The 23,287-nt window shown below is 40.3% G+C and overlaps 2 protein-coding genes across 2 annotated transcripts; both read left to right on the top strand.

Annotated features, from left to right (window-relative positions):
* Nucleotides 1-1,536: 1,536 nt before the first annotated feature.
* LOC126385365 (histone-lysine N-methyltransferase PRDM9-like) lies at nucleotides 1,537-4,834 on the top strand. Its single transcript, XM_050036983.1, has 2 exons — nucleotides 1,537-1,770; nucleotides 3,809-4,834. The coding sequence occupies exons 1-2, from the start codon at nucleotides 1,605-1,607 to the stop codon at nucleotides 4,744-4,746; spliced, it is 1,104 nt and encodes a 367-aa protein (XP_049892940.1). The 5' UTR covers nucleotides 1,537-1,604; the 3' UTR covers nucleotides 4,747-4,834.
* A 4,744-nt stretch (nucleotides 4,835-9,578) lies between these two features.
* Nucleotides 9,579-23,279, top strand: dna2 (DNA replication helicase/nuclease 2). The gene is made up of 25 exons (XM_050035360.1): nucleotides 9,579-9,908; nucleotides 10,360-10,416; nucleotides 11,723-12,623; nucleotides 12,983-13,103; nucleotides 13,342-13,491; nucleotides 14,787-14,970; nucleotides 15,108-15,256; nucleotides 15,406-15,528; nucleotides 15,710-15,947; nucleotides 16,697-16,811; nucleotides 17,060-17,216; nucleotides 17,433-17,624; nucleotides 17,758-18,000; nucleotides 18,134-18,247; nucleotides 18,383-18,492; nucleotides 18,891-19,000; nucleotides 19,185-19,313; nucleotides 19,558-19,650; nucleotides 19,956-20,149; nucleotides 20,376-20,465; nucleotides 20,797-21,010; nucleotides 21,143-21,232; nucleotides 21,403-21,588; nucleotides 21,736-21,884; nucleotides 22,239-23,279. The coding sequence occupies exons 1-25, from the start codon at nucleotides 9,879-9,881 to the stop codon at nucleotides 22,288-22,290; spliced, it is 4,191 nt and encodes a 1,396-aa protein (XP_049891317.1). The 5' UTR covers nucleotides 9,579-9,878; the 3' UTR covers nucleotides 22,291-23,279.
* Nucleotides 23,280-23,287: the final 8 nt, after the last annotated feature.

Below are 23,287 nucleotides of genomic sequence, written 5' to 3'. Positions count from 1 at the left end.
ACAGAATAAAACAATCCTGAATTTGCACCTGATTCATTTTCAACATTTCACATTGAAACTGAAAAGTGAATATCCATATAACCTGATATAAACTGACACAAACCACTGTTGATATGGCCTGTAAATGTTTATCAGATAGGCAATTTGTTGAAATAGTTCATTCCTCTGGTTTTGTTTCAGTGAACTGTTTCATGGCCAGTGGGTGGCAGCAAAGCTTTATCATGTAGAGGGAGCAGTCTGTGTTGCCATGTCCAATTATTGTGCTTTAGCTTCCTGAGACTTTCTCAGACCTTTCTCTTTGCTATAGGATTACTAGGACTTGATAAGTATGAAAAAAATCATTGTCTTTTAACAGTAAATACTTTTTGGAAATAAAATGATGTCCTCTCACAAGGACATTGGGTTTATTTCTAGTCACAAGTGTGTAATGAAGTATAAAACAGTTTATTTCAATGCCCGAGCATTATTTGCAACAACTAAACTGAAAACAATGCAATATTTTCTGACTCTATGGGTTAGGGGTCACTGTTCAAGTCTAAAACTGTTCATTTCAATACAATAACTTTGTTATCGTCACATCTGAGGACATTGGGACTTATTACTTATACTATTATCATTGAAAATGTTTAGTTTTTTATACTTATTAGGTCCTACTAATCCCAAATAGGTAGGAGAAATAAAAAATGTGAATCAAACAAAAGTTCAGATCTCAGGAGACCATGAACCATCCAGACCTCTCATCTGGGACAGGTCTGCTTTGTGTCCCCAGAGTCAAGACTAAACATAGAGAAGCAGAGTTTTTATCCACCATACATCTGGAACAAACTCTATGAAAACTGCAGGTCGGCACCAACTCTCACTTCTTTTAAATCAAGGTTGAAGACTTCTCTGTTTGCCACTGCTTTTTATCAAATCAAATATTTATTCATCTCCTACACTTATTATTCAAATTATTTTAGTGATTTTAACTGCACTGTAACTTTTATTCTTGTATGTTATGCCTGCCTTAGTATATTTTAACCTTTTGTTTTCTATTCTTTAGACCTTTACTGAATTGCATTTAAATGTCCTTTTATAATTTTATTTTATTTTTTATGCACCCTGTCTAGATGCTTTTGATGTTTTATGAAGAGCATAGTAAACTCCTTCTTCCAGTTGATTTTTCTGTTATAATAGAAATATTTTATGTCATATTTCTCATGTGTTACATTACACACATACACTCTATTAATGTAGGATCTAAAAATAAAATAAAAACATTTTGGTCCAAGACAGTCGCCCTATAAATATTTAGATTGTGTTTGGGGCAGTGGAACACAGGTCCAGATAGTCGTCACAAAAATCAGATTCACCCTGGCTTCTTTAATATGACATGATTTATTTTAATATATTGATAAATTATTGATTAGTTAACGTCATAGGGTATTTAAGGTTTAAAACCATAGACTGTATATAAACCCGTTTTATTCCCAAGACATTAGGGTGTGTCTATATTTAGGGAATCATTTGCTTGTTTCTCTCGCGATATCTGGCAACTCCGTGAGCAGCCAGTCTCGTGTCAGCCCGTCAGGAGCAGAGCGGAGATCTCTCTGTCAGCCGCGGAAATGTTCAAAACAGAGAAACTAAAAGCTTTGGTGAATGAGCGACTGAAAGCCGCCGCCGAGGAAATATTCAGCCTCTTTGAAACAACTCTTAAAGACTACGAGGAGATAGTTTTACGGTCACAGCAGGAGGTGGACCAGCAGCGGAGGAGGCTGACCGGGTGGAGAGGTGAGGTAACGGTTAACGGCAGGTTAACTCCAGTCTGTAACGTTAGACAGCTGTGACACTGAGGCTCTTTACTCCTGGTTTAATCACACTGACGTTTATTAAGATGTGCTGAAACCTTCAGTCAGCTGGACCACTCCCTAAATACACAGGAGACAGCGAGTAGCGCCATTTTGCATCCCTGAAGGGAGGAGGGGGACGCAAAATGGCTGTTCCTGGCAAAATGCACACTGGTGGGGAATATAGGCAACAGGGTGTGGATCCCATTTTCTACCTCACCTCCACCTCTATTGTGTCAAACAGGTTGAGAGGGAAAAAGATGGAGTTTAAAGGGCAGGCTAAAGCCAATGGGAACAGTTTATTTGATACTTAATTATAAAAAGTAAAAGAAAATATCTTTCATTATGAAGAGGTCCTGTCCTAAATCTACAATATGCCTCATAATAAGTATTAATGCATGCCCAAAATATGATTAATTTAGTACTCAATATTTTGGGCTTTATGCTGTCCTGTTCATTTATAATTCATGGTGGCTATAAAGTAAGTCATATTAATGTTGCTGAACTGAACTGAAAAAAATGTCATCTGAATAAAAGAGAAATTTATTTATTGATTTATTCATTCACTTACACATTTTGGTCTGTTTTACAGTTAGACTAGTTGGTACATCATTTTATTATATTGAGTTATTATTCTGCTTTGTGCTCTTATATTTTAATTAACTTCTTATTATTCACTTGGAGTTTTTATTTATCGATTTATCTTTTTTATATTTTTACCTTTCTGTTGTTCGGTGTTATCTTGCCTCTGGTGTTTCCTCTATTCCTCAGTGCCTGCTCTTAATGAGTACTCTTATTTTAGTGCGTGTGTGTGTTTAATTGTGTGAAACACTTAGTGTTGCAGTGTTGTTTGTATAAAAGTGCTCAAATAAAATCAGACTGAGTGATCAATTGATTGAAATGCATTTGGAGCCACAGTATGTGACACTTTTTCCCCACTCTCAAGTTTAGTGCCAGTAGTCAGCACTTCAGTACAACCCTTGGTGTGTGTTACTTCTCTGTATTGTAAGTGATATTTATAGGCATGTTTGTTTACAGATTTAGTTAATAATATTATGACCCAGGCCACAGTGGATTTAAACCCCCACCATGTTGACAAATCTTTACAATATGAAGAAGGCAGCAACTAATATGGTGGTGTATAATTTGGTTAAACACGTGACTATAATCAGTATGATTGTGTGTGTCTGTGATGCCTTGTGAGCTCAAGGCAAAGAGACAAATTAACACAAAACCTAACATACTTGTAGCCACGAGCATAGGTGTAGATTCTGGAGAGGACTGAGGGGACACGCCCCCTCAATATTTAGACCATGTGCTTTTGCTCAATAAAAACATGAAAGTGGCAGAGGACTTTTACACCATTTACACATTTACACCATAAATTGAAGTAGAAAAGGCACAAATTTTTGCATAAAAATTCACCAAGAAATTAAGCGTTTGACACTCAAAATTTCCTTGTGGTGGATTTTCATATGTGTCCCCCCCAGCGTTGACATATAACCTACACCCTTGGCCATGAGCAAACACAGAGGCACTTGCACCACCTTTATCTAGTCTTTCTAATGGCATTAAAAACACGATGAACCATGACCCCAAAACTTACACCTATTAAACCATGAATTGTTCATAACGTAATACCAAACGAGTGGAGCAAAGCAAACGTATTAACTCTATACAAATTTTAAATCATTGCACTTGTGAGTTGATCTAGGCCTATGTTTTTATACGCTTTTGTTTGAAAAGACATTATCACAAAGCAGACCCTTTAATTTCACAAACTTTTACTGTTGCTGTTACCTTCTTTTCATCAGCAGACCACACATAGTAACAAAACAATGCAAAATTCTAAGATATTTATAATCTTGGACACATTTTGATGTTTTACCTGTCTTGTCTAGCACTCTGCTTAATATCTACAAATCAAAATATTTCATAAAACTACAACTACATTTTCTTTTTTCCCATGTGATGTTGTCCAGGCCCCCTGCAGCTCTCTGTCCAGGAAGAGGACGCTCCCTCTGAGCAGGATCCCTGTGAGAAGAAGACTGACCTGTGTGAGGATGACCAGGAGCCTCCACAGATTAAAGAAGAGCAGGAGGAGGCACCGTGGACCGCTCAGACAGGTGAAAAGCAGCAGGAGGGAGCTGATACCAAAGACTCTATGTTCAGTATAATTTACGTGCAAAGGAATGAAGAAGAAGGCAGACAGCTCCCACATCTAAACCAGAAGGTTGAGGATAGGGGAGACAGTCTGCCCAGCAGCTCATGTGAACAGTTGAAATCTGAACCTGATAAAGAAGACTGTGGTGCGTCAGAGCCAAACAGTGACTGTCAGATGAGCGAAGTAAGTGACGATGAATTGAGAGACAGGATGACGCCACAGCAAGCCGGTGAGACAGCAGACAGACCGTACACCTGCAGCATCTGCAACAAGAATTTCAGGATTAAATCTATTCTGACCCGCCACATGAAGACACACACGGGAGAGAAACCCTACAGCTGCAGTGTCTGTGGTAAAAGCTTCATCCAGCGCTCCTATCTGCAGACTCACATGAACTCTCACTCCGGACAGAAGCCGCACACGTGTAGCTTCTGTGGCAGAGGGTTCACACAAGTCGGAAACATGAATGCCCACATACGAATCCACACGGGAGAGAAACCTCACAGCTGCACTGACTGTGGTAAAAGTTTCAGAGAGAAGGCCGATCTCATCAAGCACACCATAATTCACACCGGTGAGAAACCTTACATTTGCACTGTATGTAATATGAAATTTAGTGCTCAGTCTAATTTAACGCGCCACATGAAGACTCATTCAGGGGAAAGGCCATATAGTTGCACTGCCTGTGGGAAAAGATTCATTCGGCGCTCACATTTAATTATTCATATGAAGACGCACACAGGAGAGAATCCCTAGAATGGAGAAATTATATTTGCTCTATGGTGTTTACTTGATAATTTCCTAGTTAGAATAAACTCATAAAATAAAAACTTTGTACAAACCATTTTCTATGTGTGTTGCTAGTTTTGTACTGAAGAATGAAGGACTTGGCAATAGGGATGAGACTCGAGAACCGGTTCCAAATTGTCCTATTCACTGATATTTGCCTCCGAGCTTATCAGTGCCTCTTATCAATGCTGGCATGATTTTATGACAGTTGCGCATTGCAAAACAATATTGTCAAACTCATGCTTCTATGCTGCTGGAAACTTGTAATAAAAGGTCATGGTGGAGAAGAAGAAACAGCCTCAAGCGTGGCTTCCTTTTTGTGAAGAAAGATGACAACAGTGCTGCGTGTAATGTCTGTAAAATTATCATTTTTGATCATCCTGTAATCCCGGTTCCAAATTAAACAATGGAGCTTTTGCACACCTCAGACACATGCATGCCTTCTTTTATTGTACTCTGCTTCCACACTGTTTGGCCAGGAATCGATAAGGGAATCTAAAAAGAATCAGACTGATAAGCAGAATTCATAACGGCATTGATACCAGTGAAATCTTGTCATTTCCCGTCCCTGCTCAGCAAACTGAGACTGCATGTTTCTCCAATTGACAATCATTTGTGTTGGGTGCAGACATCAAATTTAATCTTTGTTGTTAATTTCTTGTCAACAAGGCACTCCGAATAAAGCAAGGCAGTTTTACCCTCTTCAAAATCATCATCAGTTTGTAAGCGATGTTCGTGGATGATCCATTTTCTTAGTTAACTCCACCAAGGAGGTTGTGTTTTCAGTTCAGTTTGTTTATTTGTTGGTTTATTTGTCTGTTTGTCAGCAGGATTACAGAAAAACTAGGTGGACAGGTGGGCCAGAGAAGAACCCGTTAAATTTCAGAGCACTTTGAATCACGGAGCGGACACATGAGCCATCTTTCACTTTCGTTAACATTGCAGATCGTGAATTTGGCCTTGGTAAAGATCTGCACCTTCCAAGTGCCCTTCTAGTCACTAAATCCCAATAGAGAGAAAAGCTAACTATCTCTCAATACTTTCCAACTTCCCCCCTTTGACTCACCCCTGAGCCAATATATACCTGCTAAAGATATTAATCTTTAAGATCCAGTCACAAGCATGTAGTTTCATTTTTTTAAAGGCTCAAATTCCTAAAACAGCATTGTATTGTTGTTGGTTTTTGGATGTCACTCTAAAAATCATTGAAACATACTGTATTTGTTGGGGACTAATGCCCATGTTCATGAGTGAGACGTGTGGCTTACTGATGCGTTTTGAATAGTTTTTGGACGACAGTGGAGCTGGACAACACAGACCAATACAGGCTAACAATACCAGGATCAATGAAAAATTAGTGTGGTTTCACGGCACAGTTTTATGACACTGTTAGGAAAAAAATAGGGGTTAACTGGTTATGACCTCCATTCTAATGATTCAGACAAAAACTTTCTTTTACATTAAGCAATCCTCCGGTCTATCTTAAATGTTGGGATTATGAATCTGTAGAAATGGCAAAATGGATACTGATCATAGATAATCAAACAGGAGCTGGTATAGGTGAAGGGAAATATTATAGTATTATAGAGATCAGGGAATTTAAAAGATGTTTCTCTTGACATTGTAGAGGAAACCTCCCAACTCCTGGGGTGTAACCTGACTGATCTTCACTTTACTTTAACGGCCACACGACTGAAGGCAGTGGAATTTGCACAGACTAAACATACTTGACAGTAACTGATACTCACAATGGTAATAGACAATAAAGTGTTGTATCTATCTTTCTTTTTTTTTAAATTACGCCTTGTTTAATGTTCGTGTTTTTCGTATGTTGATTTCAAAAGCAGATTTTATATAATCAGTCAAGGTTAAATTAAACACAGTGCTACTGAAAAATTGTCTTTTTGTCTGTCTCCAGAGTCAGAACACTGATTATCACAGTTTCCCCCAGGTGAACATCCTGATTAAACACAGATCAATTTTAGAACCAAGATTTTACTGTAATAAGGAACTTTTTTTTTTTTTTTAAAGATACCAAATTCAGCAAACGTTGACCAGTAAACACCTAAAAACCAACAAAAAACAGAATGTCTGCTTTTGAGAATGACATTTAAAGGGACAGTTCCCCCCAAAATCAAAAATACACATTTTCCCTCTCCCCTGTAGTGCTATTTATCAAACTAGATTGTTTTGTTGTGAGTTGCTGAGTGTTGGAGATGATGTCTTCTCGAGTTGTTCTCTCAAATAAAATGAACTAGATGGCACTCAGCTTGTGGTGCTCACAGCGCTAAAAAATACATTTTAAAAAAACTCAACAGCAATGTCTCTTTCCAGAAATCATGACCTGGTTACTCAAGATAATCCACAGACCTTGTTGTGAGCAGTTTCATGTAGGAACTATTTTCTTTCTATCAGAATACATTCGCCAACTGTATCACTGCGCAGATGGAAGTGTGCATCTGCTCACGGATGAGAGGCCTGTGGTCATGACAGGCTTTGATGTAAACATTAATGGCGTCCTCCTCAGCTGCGTTGTTACATTAACTAGCTCAGTGGTGCTAGTTCCATTATACTCAAGAGAAGGCAGACAACTCTGCGGCCGATATCTCTAACATTCGGCAACTCACATAAAAACAATCTAGAGTGATAAATGGCACTACAGGTAAGAGGAAAAATATATATTTTGATTTTGGGTTGAACTGACCCTTTAAAATCCAAAGCTGAATTGAATTTTATCTTTTACCTTTTTCCCTGTTCTTGTACTTTAAATGTAAGGCAAGGTAACAAAGGTTTTTTTGTGTCGGTCATAAGCAAAGGAACTAAGTGAATTCTTTAAATTGCTGCTGCTTTAAAATAAAAGATAATAATAATTAATTAAAAAAAAACAGTACCAACAAAAATCATTTGGTTAAATAAAATCCATTGTATCAACTGTGGCTGTTGTTTTAAGGTGGAGCCAACTTTATAACATCAGCTGTTCAGCCGCAATTCATGTGACCCATACATGAACATTTGTAACTTCTGATCAAAGTCCACTTTAAAGATTAATATAGAAATTCCAGCCAGGTGTCTGAAACCTGAGCAGAAAAACACCAACAGACCAACAGCAGCTGAGATACTATTTTTTATTTTCCTTTTATTTTTATTGATTTATTTTTGCACATCGAAAGACAAAGACTGTGCTGTACCCATCACCCTTCCTGAGGACACAGGTCAGTGAACACTGCACATTAAAACAGCACAAGTTATGTTCATACTCACTCCACCTGGGTAAGGGCTATATAAAACAGCAACATACAGTACTGTATTTCATTCAAGGCAGTTTTTAAAAGATTAAAGAAAGAATGTTCAAGGAAGGGAGTGCTTCTTAAAGGCAACAACATTTTGAGGCTCATTCCACACCTGGGTGCATGAGAAGAGAAAGCAGCTTTATCAAGCTCTGTGTGCACCCTGTGGACATTTTAAAGAATATGATATGAAGGAGTGCAATAGTTGCTGGTATATAAGGACAAACGACTGGATTTTTAAGTAAAAACCGTGCATTTTTCTCCTCTGATACAGAGAGGACCATCCTAAAGAATCTCCTTCTGCTCTTCACAAAGGGGTGTGATCCCATCGGAATATTGAGCATTTTCCATCCATCTTTTGAGCAGGTTTTATTGGGGTTTTCAATTATAAAAGATATTACAGTCTTACCAGGAAATATGGTCAAGCATCAAATGAAAATGCAATAAATAAATAAATAAATATGAACAGATGTTGCAGTGGTGAACAGTAATCATGAAGTACACATGGGCTACTACACTTTATGATCTTAATTTAGTTGCTCCACACGCACTCCAGTCTTTGGGTTTATTAAACATCGTCACCCTTGTTTCAAGTAGTCAGTGGATCTCCCAGATATTGTCAAACACTGCCAGCTGTGCTTCATGATGATGTACCAGAACAAGACATACTGTGCATCTTTGATGGGATGGAATAGGAAACACATACGGGGCAGTAGAGGAAACATCTATTTGTTATGGTCGAAAGCATTTTGGGAAATTGGTGGTGATCGTGTTTTATTGGCCCAGGTCAGAATTTTCACTAACTGGTACCACCCAAGGTGGCAAATTCTAGTTTAGTATTATGTTGTTTTTTTTAATCTCTAGATTATATTTCAACAAAATAACGCTTCCCAGACGTCAACCTTCAATGGCACCAACAGTTCAACAAAAGAATGAACAAGCCAAGGCGTGTTTCAAGTCTCAGTTTGAGTGCTGATATGCATCATGGTTTTCATGGACAAACACATTTGTATGTGCAGAAAACTGAATGAAAATATGCTTCATCACCCAATTTTACAGACTGTCTGGATTCAATATAGGTCATTGTGAGGTACGGGTACCCCCTAATTGCACATATACATCCAGAACAGGTCATATCTGATGGTTATATGTGAAAGAACATCCTAAAAACTAATGTTTAGACATAAATTATATGATAATGTCATGTTCAGGAGCAGAGATATGCACTTCTTTGTGTGATGCTGTGAGATAATGGCCCCAAATTTCGAGCCTTGAATCGAACTTGATCCACGAGGTATATAATAGTATACTTGTATATGCTTTTATAGTTTTATAACATACTTTTATATTACTTTAATATGTTATTTAGATGTCCCAAGAGATCACAAAAAACCTTGAGAACTCCTTGTCACCTCTGCTATGATGTGTGGCCGTGGACTGCCCCCTAGTTGCGCGCTTCTAAAGGAAAGAAGAAAAGCGGAACTTCATGTGACGTCATTTCCGTTGCGCGAAGCTGAAACTTTGGCGCCCCAGAGACATCAAGAGGATGGCTTTAAACATCGAATCAGTCCAGTAACGTTAATTTACACGGGAAAATAACGTCAGCTAAGTGTGTAAGGGTACTCTCCTGGTTGTGGAGATGCACTTTTCATGTAGGTGTAGCGGTTAGCTGTCCGTTGACAACACCGTCGGTCCGTTAGCTAAAAACATATCGCTAACAAACAGCTCCTTTACCTCTGTTAGACAGGCTGGCTGTGTGGCGTAAACACACATAGTTACACACACACACCTGGCTGTTTAATCAGAGTCACCATGAACAGGACCAAACTGAAGAAGACCCAGGTGAGTTCAGGAGATTTAGCTAACTTCACTTTGTTTCTCTGTGGTAACAATAAAAGCATTTAACGTAAAGTAACGACACCTGTCATCGTTTATTATGTGTGCAGTCTGTTATTAACTCAGTTGTGTCTGTCTGCTCTGACTGACTTTTATTCATCCCTCCAGTGCAGCCATCTTTTATTTGTTTATGGTCAACAGTGAAGGATATAAACACTCAGAACACCTATGTACATACAAACAATGCGACGTTTCACACAAGTGAGGTTTTAAATTGATACATATGTAACTTACATATCCATGTACTGTCTAAATGAACATGAACAATGAGTTATTGCTGTTACCTGGAGCTTCAGTGTGTGTGTGGAGGATCCAGTTTAAACAACATGCTGTGTTTCAATATGCTGGACAACAGCAGTGAAATGTTGGTAACTGTTTGGTTTATGATTTCTGTCAGGCTCCAGGAGGGCAGAGGAACATCTCCTCTTTCTTTTCCTCTCAGAATCACCAGAAGGTACATTTTATTTTATTTTTCTTTCAGTGAGTTGTTTCTGTCTTTGCTGCTTTTTGTCATTTGAAATCTCACCATGACATTATTACGTAATGTCAGTTATTGATAACTCAGTCAGATGAAAAAATTGGGAGATAATTAGTAGTAAAGTGCATATAGCACTTTAATAAGTAGAGGTTTATAGAAAATTTTAGCATTTGACTGTTAATAGCTATAATACCAGGAAAATCAAAATTCCCAGACAGTTAATATTTTTTATAATTTTCTTTTTATTTAAATTCAAAAAAGAAATCATCAGGTACAAAGCCACTTGCACAACATACTTTTTTGAAGCTGACAAAATGCCATGCATTAAATAGACAAATAATAACAGAAAGACGAATTAATTAAACCCTACCATTTAAACAAACTAACTAACTAGCTAGCTAACAAACAAAAACAAGGTAATACAAATTATTAAATAAATACTTGTAGTCAAAAGAAAGGACCCTAAGGTCCAAGTGTAGCAGGTTCCCAGGGGATCCTGTAGTGCTGGGCGGTATGATCGAACAACTGCATCACGATATATCTTTGGATTTTGGCGGTATCACAGTGCATCACAGCACCTCTTGGAGTATCTAGTTTGGGCGTTTTACATTGAATTGCCCATTGAATGCATCACCTTTAGGCCCTCACAGCATGACAGCACACATAGAGTTAGCATCATTCAGGAAATTAACAACAGTACACTGATTCATTAGGTACATCGGCCAGCAGTCTGTGCTATATGGCTTAATAAATTCAGTTTATCCCGTCCAATTTTTCCAAATAAAGCTCTCTTAATTCTCAGCTCAAAGGTTAATTTTTCCATAATATGAATTTCATGCATCACATTAAGCCAGTCAATTAAAGTTAATTAAAATTAAAGTTAATTAAAATTAAAGTTAATTAAAATTCCCAGACATTTTATATTACATCAATATAGTATCTACCATGTGTAATTGCTCTGTGCTTTTTGGTTGTTTGCGACATGGCACATTCTGCTTTTCATGTAAAGTCATTACACTCCTCTTGAAGTTGCTTTTGCCAAGGATGTTATTGTCTTACTCATTTTATTCCTTTTATCCAGTGCATTTGTGTATTGTCTTTTATTCACATTATCTTCTGTTATTTCCTAGCTCGTCTCTTTTTCACCTTTGTTGTTTTTATGTACTTTTGTTTCTTCTTGTGTTGTAAGGCATTATTGCATCTCTCTCTAATTTATATAAACAATCTACTAATAATTTTTAGCTTATATTTTAAAATGCTTATTTGACTGTGTTGTTTTTAGGTCTTGTCATCGTCCACAAAATTATCTGTGGCTGGCTCTGCACTGGCCAAGACTGAACCTCACATCAAAGATGGTGAAACCTCTACATTCAGATGCCATTCCCCCTTAAAGAGGAGTGTCCTTGGGGACCTTGAAAACCTCCTACCCTCCTCGCCAGATCTTGTCCTCTCTGTGCCTGAGACCCCCAACAGTCAGATCAGGCTTGCTTGCTGTTCTCCCTCCAGAGACCAGACCAGCAGAGAGGTGGCGAGCCTGGAGAAGCTCATCCAACTGTCCCCCATCTGCCGTAGTCCGCGCGCCAGAGGGAAGAGTATACGGAGAGTTATGACTGAGGAGGGAGGAAACACCAAGAGGGAGAAGGGATTGTCTGGGCCTGTAAAAAGACTCATCAGCCCTCCTCAACAGTCTCAGGGTGCCAAAAGATCAAGAAATGCGAATCCACTGGCACAAAGAATTGCGCTCAGTCCCACAGGTGGCAACCTGAAAGCAACGACACCTTTGATCGGCCCTTTGAAGACACCTCATTTCTCCAGCTACCAGTCAGAGGGTCGGTCTAAAAGATTAGAGGGTCACAGCAGAGGCGCTGAAGTAGTTTTTAATGACAACAAAATCTCTGTTGGGGAACAGGGAAAACATCAGGTAGAGAGAAATGTGAATGAGAAAAATTCTGGTTTTACTGTGATAACTGATCAGAAAACACCTGAGACAAACCCACACACTCATCTGGATAAGGACACTCTTACTACTCACATGTACAAACCTAGTGAAACTGTCACACCTGTGACGCAGAGAAGAGCCACAGAGGGAAAGATTGATGTTAAGACAGGAGCTTCAAGAACAGCATTGACATCAACAAAAGATGGAGATGACGGGACAAAGTCGGATCAGGAGCGAGCTGGAGGTACACTGATAGAGCTGAAATATTAATTGCAAGCTACTTTTTTTGTTTGTTTGTTTTAGATAAAACTGCATGTTGTTAACATGATAAAATGTTACTATTTTTGACTCTAACGAAAAAGCAGGTGTGTTGCACTGGCTCCACTTGAATGAATCTGCAAGGTTCAAAAGTGTTTTCTCTGAAACAAAGTGTCTGTGTGATGAACCCTAAGTTATTAAAACTGAATGCAGTTTTTTATTTATTTAACAGTGACATCAGTATTATGTTATTACAGTATTCTCAACCATTTCTTTGTACTTAGTTTGCTTTTATTCCCTGCTAACCTCTTTTTTTATTTTTAATTTTGCTATTTTGTTGCACAGAAGAAAATACAGGAACGATGTCTGCGTGTCCTGTGGAAGAGAGGTTGGACGAGAGCTGGTTTGCGGAGCAGATGGATCACAATGAAGGTCTTGTCAAAGAGCATCAATCCAAAAAGCCCAGGTGAGAGAACCATGAATACGCTTGCTTGGACAATGTTGCTGCATCGTTTGACCAGGTTATGTGATGATGAATTTTCTTGTGTCAATAATAGATGGAAATAGGGCACATGACACGTGGAGTATTTGTGTTCAAGCACTTGACTTAGTAAAGAATAAGCTTCACTCAATAAGAAATGATGCACCATGGATGATTGACAAAACATAAGCATATATGACATAAGTCCTCTTTGTCCCTGCAGTAAGGTGCCAGACCATGTGATCCTTTCTGGAGGCCTAAACAACCGCTACTGGGTTTCAGACGTGGAGGAGAGGCCTGGCCACAAAACACTGACCATCTCATGCTCCAGATCTCTAAATCCAACGGAGACATGTCTGCTGAAAGATGGATGGTAAATATGATGAACACTGTATGCTGGTGTATGCATGTGTCTATTTCTATTCTCTTCTTTTTTCTTGTGTATTTGAATTTAACTTGTGAAGTTTTTGACGTCTAGTAGCACTATGGAGCTGTTTATTTATGAACTGATTCCCTTTTAGCGTACACTGACAAGTCATGTTAGCAAACTACTGCAGCAACACACCAACTTAAACCCAGTTCAGACCAAAGATTTGCGACAAGATGAAACCGTTATAGAACATGCAGAGAAAAGTTGCAGCAGTGTGAACCAGGCGGTCTGAGCTCGACTCAAGCCGGCTGATGGTGTCACCTGCAACTCAGCTGGTCAAATCACCAGCGGTGTGTTTGCCTGCTACGGCAGGTGCTCTGTCCCTGCCAAGCCTTCTGTTTCCGTCCTCACGCATGCTGGTTTTGGACAGTGGGTCACTGCTGCTGCTCGCTGTATGTGCTTATGCCCCAGCACACACACATTCTCATTTACTAACTAATTGGCACTGCGTATTTATTATGAGTACAGTCCATCTGATGCTTGCTTTGTTTGTTTTTCACCGTTGCATCACTACTACAAATGCAGCTGTAGCCCGTATCTCACTATCACTATCCTCACTCATATTTTAAGAAGCTACAAGTTATATTCAGCCACAAAATAAGCCTGGAAAGCTGCAATCGGAGCAGAGGTACAGAGAGTGGTTGCATAGAGATGATACACTGTCTCATCTAGTTATATTGGTGTGAACTGGCAGGTTTTTAGAATGTTGTAGAACAGCACATTGCAAGAAGTTGCATGTTTCAACTCGTGTTGTCGCAAATCTTTGGTCTAAACTGGGCGTAACAGACATATGAAACACATAACTAAGATGCTACACAAACAAACATGTGACTTCTTTTGCAGGAAAGATTTCTTTGACCTGCTCCGATGCTGAGCGTGCCTCATTTGGAGATGTCTCTCCAATTTGTTCATTTTTAAGCTCTCATTACTCGTTGTTATTTTCAGGTGTTTATGAACTAATTAAATCATAGCTAGAATTATTACATACAGTTTCTGCGAATAGATGCCCCTAAATCCGACACACTGGACCGGTTGTCATTTCTTTTTGTGTATAGATGTTTGTACATTGATATATGATGTGCATTTGAATTTATTTTCTCTGTCTGATAAATTGACCAAGTGTGATGATCAGGGACTGTGTGTTTGGGTGTATTGATGTATCTTATGCATTAGGTCTTCAGTATGCATGTTTGTGTGTCTGTATTGGTATACATTTTTTATTCTTTGGGCATTTTTAGGGAGATGACGCCTGTTTGTCGAGGTGATGTGGTGCATCTAGAGGGCCGCTCTGATGGTGGATCCTGGGTGATAGATAGGGAGCAGGGTTTCCTAGTTTTACTACCTGATAGCCTCATTTCTGGTACCAGCATCTCAAGCTCCATCCGCTGCATGAGGCGTGCAGTACTGGGAGATATGTTCAAGGTAATACAACTAATATCATGGCCTAATTTTTATGTTATGGTTGATTTGTTTTTCTTAAATTTCCAATTTCATTTTGAAATGGACAGCCCAGATACACTCTTGACCCTCTCCTGTTTTTTCTGTTTGCTGTGACGCAGAGTTTTGACGGTGGCTCCAAGCAAATGCTGAACGGCACCATGGTCCATGAAGTCTTCCAGAGAGCAGCTACAGCTAAAGATTTTTCTTTGGCGACACTGTCTAAGCTGGCTGACGAAGCCCTGTGTCGTCCTCAGTACTTGGGAGACATGTAAGTGGTCAGGTGAAACCCTGCAGGGTGCTGCAGAACTTTTCATGTGTGTAAACATACATTTTACAGATGTTCATAATGGAAAACGGCTTTTGTGTGTATTCTTTGTCTCTTTCAGTTATGTTTGTGTTTTGTCCATTTGTCTGTAGGTACAGTTTGGGTGTAAGTCAGGAAGAGATGAAGCAGGAACTACACGATTATCTGCCCTCACTGGAGCATTGGGCAAAGGAATACCTCTGCTCTCCAACCCCAAAAGCTATCAGCCTCAAAATGTATGTGTATGCACGCGCACACACACACACAGCGCTACAGATTTTCTAATAAAACCTTATTAGTTCTGCTAGAGTCTACCAATTGTTTTGTATCCATGTCTTGCAGTAATCATTGTAATGCTTATGAAAAAAGTGCAGTTACCTAAACCCAGTGGGAAAATAAGGTTTTATCACCTTACAGCAGCAAAGCTCCGAGCAGGTGTCAGGATTCGTCAACTGTTGTCACCGTAGCAGAGCTGGCAGACATAGAAGAGAATGTGTGGTCACCGAGATTTGGTCTGAAAGGGAAAATCGATGTGACGGCACGAGTTCGAATCCAAAGACCACGAGGTGGTAGTCACAGAGCCCTGGAGGAGAAGACTGTCCCCCTGGAGCTGAAAACTGGAAAAGAGTCAAACTCGATTGAGCATCGTAGTCAGGTTGGTAGATCACAGCATGCTCAACGAACATGTCACCTGGTTGGGTCAGGTAAAAAGCAGGTTTAAGGCCTATGCACACCGAGTCTTTACTTTTCGTTGGAAATTGCAAGTTTAGAAATAAATACGACCTCATGTTATGTCAGTTAGACTCCAAAACTTTCGTTTGTCATTAACATTTTCTGATCACGTTTGATTTTCGGCATTTTTTCGCATCCGTCAGAAGCCTTCAGAGAGTTGTGTGATCAACAAGCAGTGAAGACAGTGTGGTGTAACCTGCAAGACATCCGCAACAAGAGACAGGAACTGGGCTATGAGTAATATTTTATAACACAGATAGCTTACTTTTAACAGCTCAGATAGTAATATTGAGGTGGATGATGATGATGACAAAGAGGAGGATATAATAGAGGATGAAGACTGCACACAGACAGAGAGATAGTGGCAGTGTGGAGACGGAGAGGGAGGACAGCTCAGCCCCTTCAGGTAGCAGCAGTGCCAAATGCAAGAAGCCAAAGAGTGGCAACAGCCAGGGAGGTACCTCAAGGGGAGAGAAGCAAGAAAGAAAACGTCTCTTTTGTGCCTAACAATTTTTTATCATATGACAGATTTTTTTTAAAAATACGCCTAAGAAAAAATGTGGCATGGTGTGCAAAGGCCTTTACACTGATATACACAAATTTAATGAGGCTGACTGACTTGCACAACTGTGGTTTTAAGATATCCATATAGATGTGTTTGTCTGTGTGTAGGTGATTCTTTACACTCTGATGAGCTTGGAAAGATACAATTCTGATGCTGGCTTCCTGCTTTACCTCAAGACGGGCAACCTGCACCCTGTAGTGGCCAGCCACATGGACCGCAGAGGTACAGTACATCCACATGTGCTTAACCACCCTGCTCAACATCAGTTGTGACCAATAATATTATAATAAAATTATTTTGTACAATTAACAATTGTAGACTGTCTATAAATGATTAAACACAAACACGCAGCCCCCTTTCAACTAAATTGTTTGCTTGAATTACGACATGATGGTGCCTTGTCTTACTACACTCTCTCACAGCAGTGTCTCCTCCATCTCCTTCATTGGTGAATTTTATGTTTATCACAGAGCTGCTGAAGCTGAGGAACACCTTGGTTCATCACATTCACAACTGTGTGGAGAAAGAGGCGAAGCGAAGTCGTCTGTCTCGACTTCCTGAGATCCTGACCAACAGACAGACCTGCCAGTACTGTCCTCAGAAGAGAAACTGTGCTTTATATGAGAGGTGAACTTTTTAAACTCATTTTAAAAGCCATGGAAATGACGAGCATTAGAATTTATTGTTAGCATAACCCAGTTCATGCAATAAACTGTTAATTCAGAGGGTTGAAATGGCGAGTTTAAACCATAGTGAAATGGTCTCATTAAGCTCTTCCTCTATCTTGTGCTCTTTCCTCTCTTCCTACCTCCTCTCTTTCCTCGTTCTTTACCCTTCCTTCAGGGCGCTTGATGGCAACTCTGCAGACATCAGCGAGGATGTTGTGCGCGACTTCCTGCAGGAGGAGACAGGTCACCTGACCCCACCTCATCTGAGCTATTTCTCCCATTGGCTGCTGCTCTGCTGCCTTGAGGCCGCCAGCATGGAGGCCAAGAATAGCAGAAAGCGTGTGTGGCTTCAGACATCTGAGGAGAGGTAAACAGCTCATATTTAGACATGTAAACACTCCCAGTAAAGTCAAATCCCCCAAAAATCTTGTATAAAATCAGCCCCTTCATACTGTATGAAATACTTAGAAGTATTTGCCCACTCTGACCTGTGTTTCTAGTGAGAAGAATGGGAGCTGTGTGGGGAACGTGCAGCTCAGTGGCCCGGTGACCGAGCCGTCTGAAGGGGTTTTCCTCCATCGTTTCCAGCGCAGCACTGTGGTTCCACAGAAAGGGTTGGCCAGCAGTGGTTTGGCCAGTGGTGATCGCATCGTTGTTAGCGACCAGGAAGGTAATCTGGTTGGTTTGGCAACAGGATACCTGTGTGAGGTCAGCAGAACATCAGTTGGCTGCACTCTGGACAGGTGAGAAGGAACCCACACGTAACTGCTGACTGAAGTATTTCAACCGAAGGCAAAGACGACTGTGGGACATTGAATTGTTTGGACTTTTCTTCCTTGGCTGCTCAATTGAAGTCATTTTGTTTGTGTTTTATAGGGACCTGTCTAAGTTCCGGGGTGTGTTGTTTCGACTGGACAGTGATGAAGGTGTGGTGGGCCTCAGCACTCACCTCACCAATCTCTCCAGACTGATGGAAAACTGTCAGGACAGGTAGGTACAGTAAAATGCAGTATGCATTATGATAGCATAGTACAGCATGTATGTAATGGCAAAACTAACTTATCCCTAGAAAATTAATCAGGTGACAGTTAAAATAAAAGCCTCACACACTTTATGTTTGCGCAGCGATCGTCTGAGGGAGCTGGTTGTTGACCTTCGCTCCCCTGAGTTTATTTCCAACCTCAGTTCTGTTCTGCCAAGAGAGGCCAAGGACACAGTGGCCAACATCCTCAAAGGTGACCAAGCTGCTTTGCTCTTCCTCTTTGCCTGTCTCGTTTACTTTCTTTTGTTTTTCTTTTTTTCTTTTGGCTGTTAAGCAGAGAGTAAAGTCTCTGTCAGTATAGCTTGTGTTCAGATCTTCACTGTACCCTTATCCTGTGAGATATTTAATATCTTGAATAATAACCTAAACTTTAAAAATGACAATTTAATTTAGTTTTCTCTGTCTTCAAAGGAATGATTGAAATGCTGAGATACAGGCCTACTGTTTATATATTTTCAAAGTTTTTTTTTTTTACACCTCTTAAAATCAAGAAGGCCTCGCAACCTCCATAAAGCTTTGGTGACCCCCGGGTTGAGAAACAAGTCTGCATGTTAGGTCAGTTCATACATTTGTGTGTGTGTGTCTTTGCAGGTCTCAATAAACCCCAGAAGCAGGCCATGAAGAAGGTTTTGTTATCTAAAGACTACACACTCATTGTCGGCATGCCAGGCACAGGCAAAACCACGACCATCTGCACCCTGGTAAACTCCTAACATGATCGACTAATTTCACCTGAGCCATAAATCAGCATTATATACTTCCTAGTGAGAGCAGAACTGTAACCCTCTGTCACCCCACCTTTGTCTCTGTCTTTTCTGATGTGCCACCGTCCATCATTCTCTCTTTCTTTCTTGCTCTTTGTCTCTTCTTCACTTTTTTATTCAGGTTCGCATCCTTCACGCGTGTGGGTTCAGTGTGTTACTGACCAGCTACACCCACTCCGCTGTTGACAACATCCTACTGAAGCTAAAGCGCTTCCGGGTTGGGTTTCTGCGTCTTGGGCAAGGGCAGAAGGTGCGCTATAGTTTGACGTCTGTTATTCAGTGTGTACAGCACAGAAAATAAGTCTTCACTTCCAACATTTGTTTTACAGCAATTAAAATAAACTGTGTCATACTGTAGGTACAAATCACTGTTAGATATTAAAGTTATAAAGTAATATGGTAAAATTATTTTTTAAATATTTAACAGTTAAAAAAAGAACATTTTAAAAACTCAAAAGTGTTTTGTCCCCTCTGACTCTTATTTTCTGCTGCAGGTTCATCCAGACATCTTGCCTTACACAGAGGAAAGTGCGAGAAAGAAAGGACTTCACACTCTGTCAGAGTTAGAGCAGCTTTATAACAAGGAGGTGAGGCGCCAGCTACGGCTGGAGGCATTGTTACTGCTTTGTTCGTCTGTTCGTCCCGTTCTCATGAACACGATACTTCAAGAAGACCTTGAGGGAATTTTTTCATGGATGTAAACTGTCACTGCAACTTGACAAGATTCACAGAGGCATTCAACTGTGAGGCAGTGATCCTAGTTGTTTAGAATATTTGATATGAGACCTCAACGTCATCAAGACATGTCACTTATTCATATTGTAACTTACAACAATTTAAAAAAATGACTAAACTTCCGACCACTCAGTACTGATCTTCTCCCTCTGTTTAGCTGGTAGTGGCAACCACCTGTATGGGCATCAAGCATCCCCTGTTCACACGTCGGCGGTTTGACTTCTGCATCGTAGACGAAGCCTCACAAATCAGTCAGCCCATCTGTCTGGGACCGCTGTTCTATGCCAAGAGATTTGTCCTGGTTGGAGACCACCAACAGCTGCCACCAATAGTACAAAACCAGGAGGCTAGGTAAAGTATGCGTGAGTGTAGATGAGGTGTATTTTGATAAAATGAGAAATAAAATATTGCCTCAAGTACATTAATTGTATTCATTTGTCATGAGGGTAAAACATGACAGTTTTCATGGTTAATGTTAAAGTGTGATACGTAAAATGTGACAGTATCAGTTTGGTTATTAATACAGAGTTTAACATTGTCAATAGAAATATCAATTTTGGTCTGTTTTTTTCTGCAGGTCACTTGGGATGGACGAAAGTCTATTTAAGCGACTTGAGCTCCACGGTGAAGCTGTGGTTCAACTCAATGTTCAGTACCGGATGAATAGGTACACCTACATACACATTCGACACTGTACGCCTCAGTCATCTTGTCTTGTTTATTATGTGCTTATCCATTCTTAACTCTACTTGAACTTGAACTTCTGACTGCTAACAGTGCATTAGTACACGCTTTATTATCTTGAATAAAAAAAAAAAATCTGAATTCACTTTGATCTCAGACAGAGAAACTGTGAATAGCGCTCTCTCTTGCTTTAGCCTTGCAGAGAGAACTTAATTCTATTCACATTACAACCACAAAACAGCACAGCAGGAGTCTTTAGGACAAACAGAAAGATTGCCCCTCCATAATTAACAGTGTGTGCTCTGTGTTTGTAGGCCAATTATGTCTCTCAGTAACTCCCTGATGTACGAGGGCCGGCTGGAGTGCGGATCAGAGAGGACCGCCACGGCCCTGCTCACCCTGCCCTTCTTGCTGTCCGTCCAGTCAGAGCTTAGGTCCTACTCTGAGACTCATCCGCAGCACAACCTGGATTGGATACAGGGCACCTTGTTGCCCAGCAACCCTGTTTGCTTCCTAGATTGCTCCATGGTTGGTATACGATGCAAATGTGCTGTGTTGGGGTAGAAATAAGTTGAGAGAGCAGATCTTGGGCTGTCGTTGTGAGTAAGACAGTGAAGGTGTGCTGGTCAACATCTTGTTTCTCTCGACTGTTCCCTTTAGGTGCCAGCACTGGAGTCTGTGGAGCAGGGAGGTGTAAGCAATCACACTGAGGCTGCTCTTATACACAAGTTGCTGTCACTGCTGTTAAAGGTACATTAGTTGCCTAATTCATGCTCAAGTGTTTATGTCATAATGCAGCAGGTTTTTAAAGTCCTGGTGTAAGCTTTAGGGTCATAACGTGTTTTTAATACAGTGAATGAAAGTGAAATAATTGGTGTAACTTACTCGGTTCGACCCCCTGTTCATTTAACTTTCTCCAGGCAGGGTGTAAGCCCAGTGATATAGGTGTGATCGCCCCCTACAGGCAGCAGTTAAAGAGCATCTCTGCTCTGCTGCAGTCCTCTGCTTTCACCGGTGTAGAAGTGAATACAGTGGACAGGTACCAAGGACGGGACAAAAGTCTGATCATTTTCTCTTTTGTCAAGAGCACTGCAGAGGAAGGACACGTAAGTGCATCTCCTCCCATCTGCTTTTTTTTTTGACTCCTCCATCTACATTTCTTTTCTCTGTGCCTCATTTCTGCATGGGGGAACAAGCAAGTGAACAGGTGAGTGATAACCTGATCTGACTCTCTGCTGCGTCTCCTTTCATAGTTGGGAGAGCTGTTGAAGGACTGGCGTCGCCTGAATGTAGCCATCACCAGAGCTAAACACAAGCTGCTGATGGTGGGCTCTGCCACAACGCTACGACGCTACGCACCTGTGGAGAAACTACTCAGCCATCTCCAGCAAGAGAACATGATATCCTTTAATTACAGTATATATTACTCTTCAATGTGAGGATTACTTACTTACAGTTGCTCGGTTTCAACCAGGGTATTATGTAAATGAACTGTGGTAATCTTCCCTCCATCTTACCAGTGCCCAGATCCTCCTGCTCATTTCCCAGCTCAAATTGTTTGCTGGCACTGGGGCTGTTTTCTGTTGAACAGTTGAAGTCGTCAGTGTTCCCAACAAATTGTGGCTGATGCTACAAGACTGCTTCTGTGCAGTTTTTGGATGACTTAACCAGAGTTTTTGTTACATGTCATGTTTGTTTTATCTTTTTTCATGTATCCTGTGTCTACACTGTTTTTTCCTGAACCCTTACTTCACATTATCCAGCTCCCACCAGCTGCTCACAAGGCCTTACCGAGCATGTCCCTGTGATAGAAGTCTGCGAAGCCTTGATGGTGTTCCAGGTCACCTGTCTGTCTCACAGTGGAGCTGCCAGTGAATGTGGATCACCTCAACAGCACTGAGATTTCGTGCCAATCTGCAAACACACTGACTGATCTGGAGGCTGCGATCAGCTGTGATCAGTGGCATTTGCATCCTACAGTCAGTGCTTGTCGCCTAATTTTACAGCCTCATCTCCAAATATTTTGTGTCCCTTTTGACAAAGATTTGATGATGTTTAACTGGAGATACAGATTGCACTAATCAGAACACTAGGAATGACACAAGAGGAACATGTAGGTGTTAGAGGGGATGCTGTCTTTGATTTTTACATTACAAGTTTGATAATAGAATAATTTTAATCAGTCTCTGTTAAACAAAGCACTCTGGAACAGGGGTGGCTTTGTTGTATAAAATGTAAACACTGAAACACATGCTCTGCTCAGCACCTTTCCGGTTGCTGCATGCTTTTGCTGATCAATAAATGGTCAGTTTGGACCAGTAATTCAAACTAAACCTCCACGCTGAACCTCTACAAGCCACCGCTGCTATTTTTAATGTTGATTAATTGTAAACACACTTGAAGCACTCAATATTTAAAAGCAAATATAGACTGTTTCAAGTACTTAGATATTCAGCTGTTATAACACATAACATTGCACTGCATCTGTGAAACTGACAGTGGTGGGTTACTGTACTATGCATTAAACCTGAACAAGGACTGGTCACTATTTATAAACGCAAATATTTTTAGATCAGATATCTCTGTTGATACACTGTGACTATTTTAGACTTGACTTTTGGTGCTTTCTGTAAGTATTCACACACACAACACAGAAAGTCGGTATTTATGTGAACATGGAGACCAAACTATTTATAGCTCATGTTGCTCAACAGTCAGATAAGCTCAGGGATGTCTATCAGTCAGTATACCAGGGACTTCACACCGAAAAATGAAGCATCACAATGTCACAAGAACCAGAATTAT

The sequence above is a fragment of the Epinephelus moara genome, chromosome 1 (assembly GCF_006386435.1).
Source record: "Epinephelus moara isolate mb chromosome 1, YSFRI_EMoa_1.0, whole genome shotgun sequence".
In the NCBI taxonomy this organism is placed as follows: domain Eukaryota; kingdom Metazoa; phylum Chordata; class Actinopteri; order Perciformes; family Serranidae; genus Epinephelus; species Epinephelus moara.
The sequence above is the reverse complement of the archived record's forward strand: the minus strand, read 5'-3'. Positions and strand labels throughout refer to the sequence as shown.

Bases quoted from the DNA above. Each gene is read 5' to 3' on its own strand.
- LOC126385365 (XM_050036983.1), top strand. From the start codon at position 1,605: ATGTTCAAAACAGAGAAACTAAAAGCTTTGGTGAATGAGCGACTGAAA. The intron at 1,771-3,808 runs GTGAGGTAACGG...GATGTTGTCCAG, and splicing joins GAGGCTGACCGGGTGGAGAG to GCCCCCTGCAGCTCTCTGTC.
- dna2 (XM_050035360.1), top strand. From the start codon at position 9,879: ATGAACAGGACCAAACTGAAGAAGACCCAG. The intron at 13,492-14,786 runs GTAAATATGATG...GGGCATTTTTAG, and splicing joins TGTCTGCTGAAAGATGGATG to GGAGATGACGCCTGTTTGTC. The intron at 20,150-20,375 runs GTAAAGTATGCG...TTTTTTCTGCAG, and splicing joins GTACAAAACCAGGAGGCTAG to GTCACTTGGGATGGACGAAA.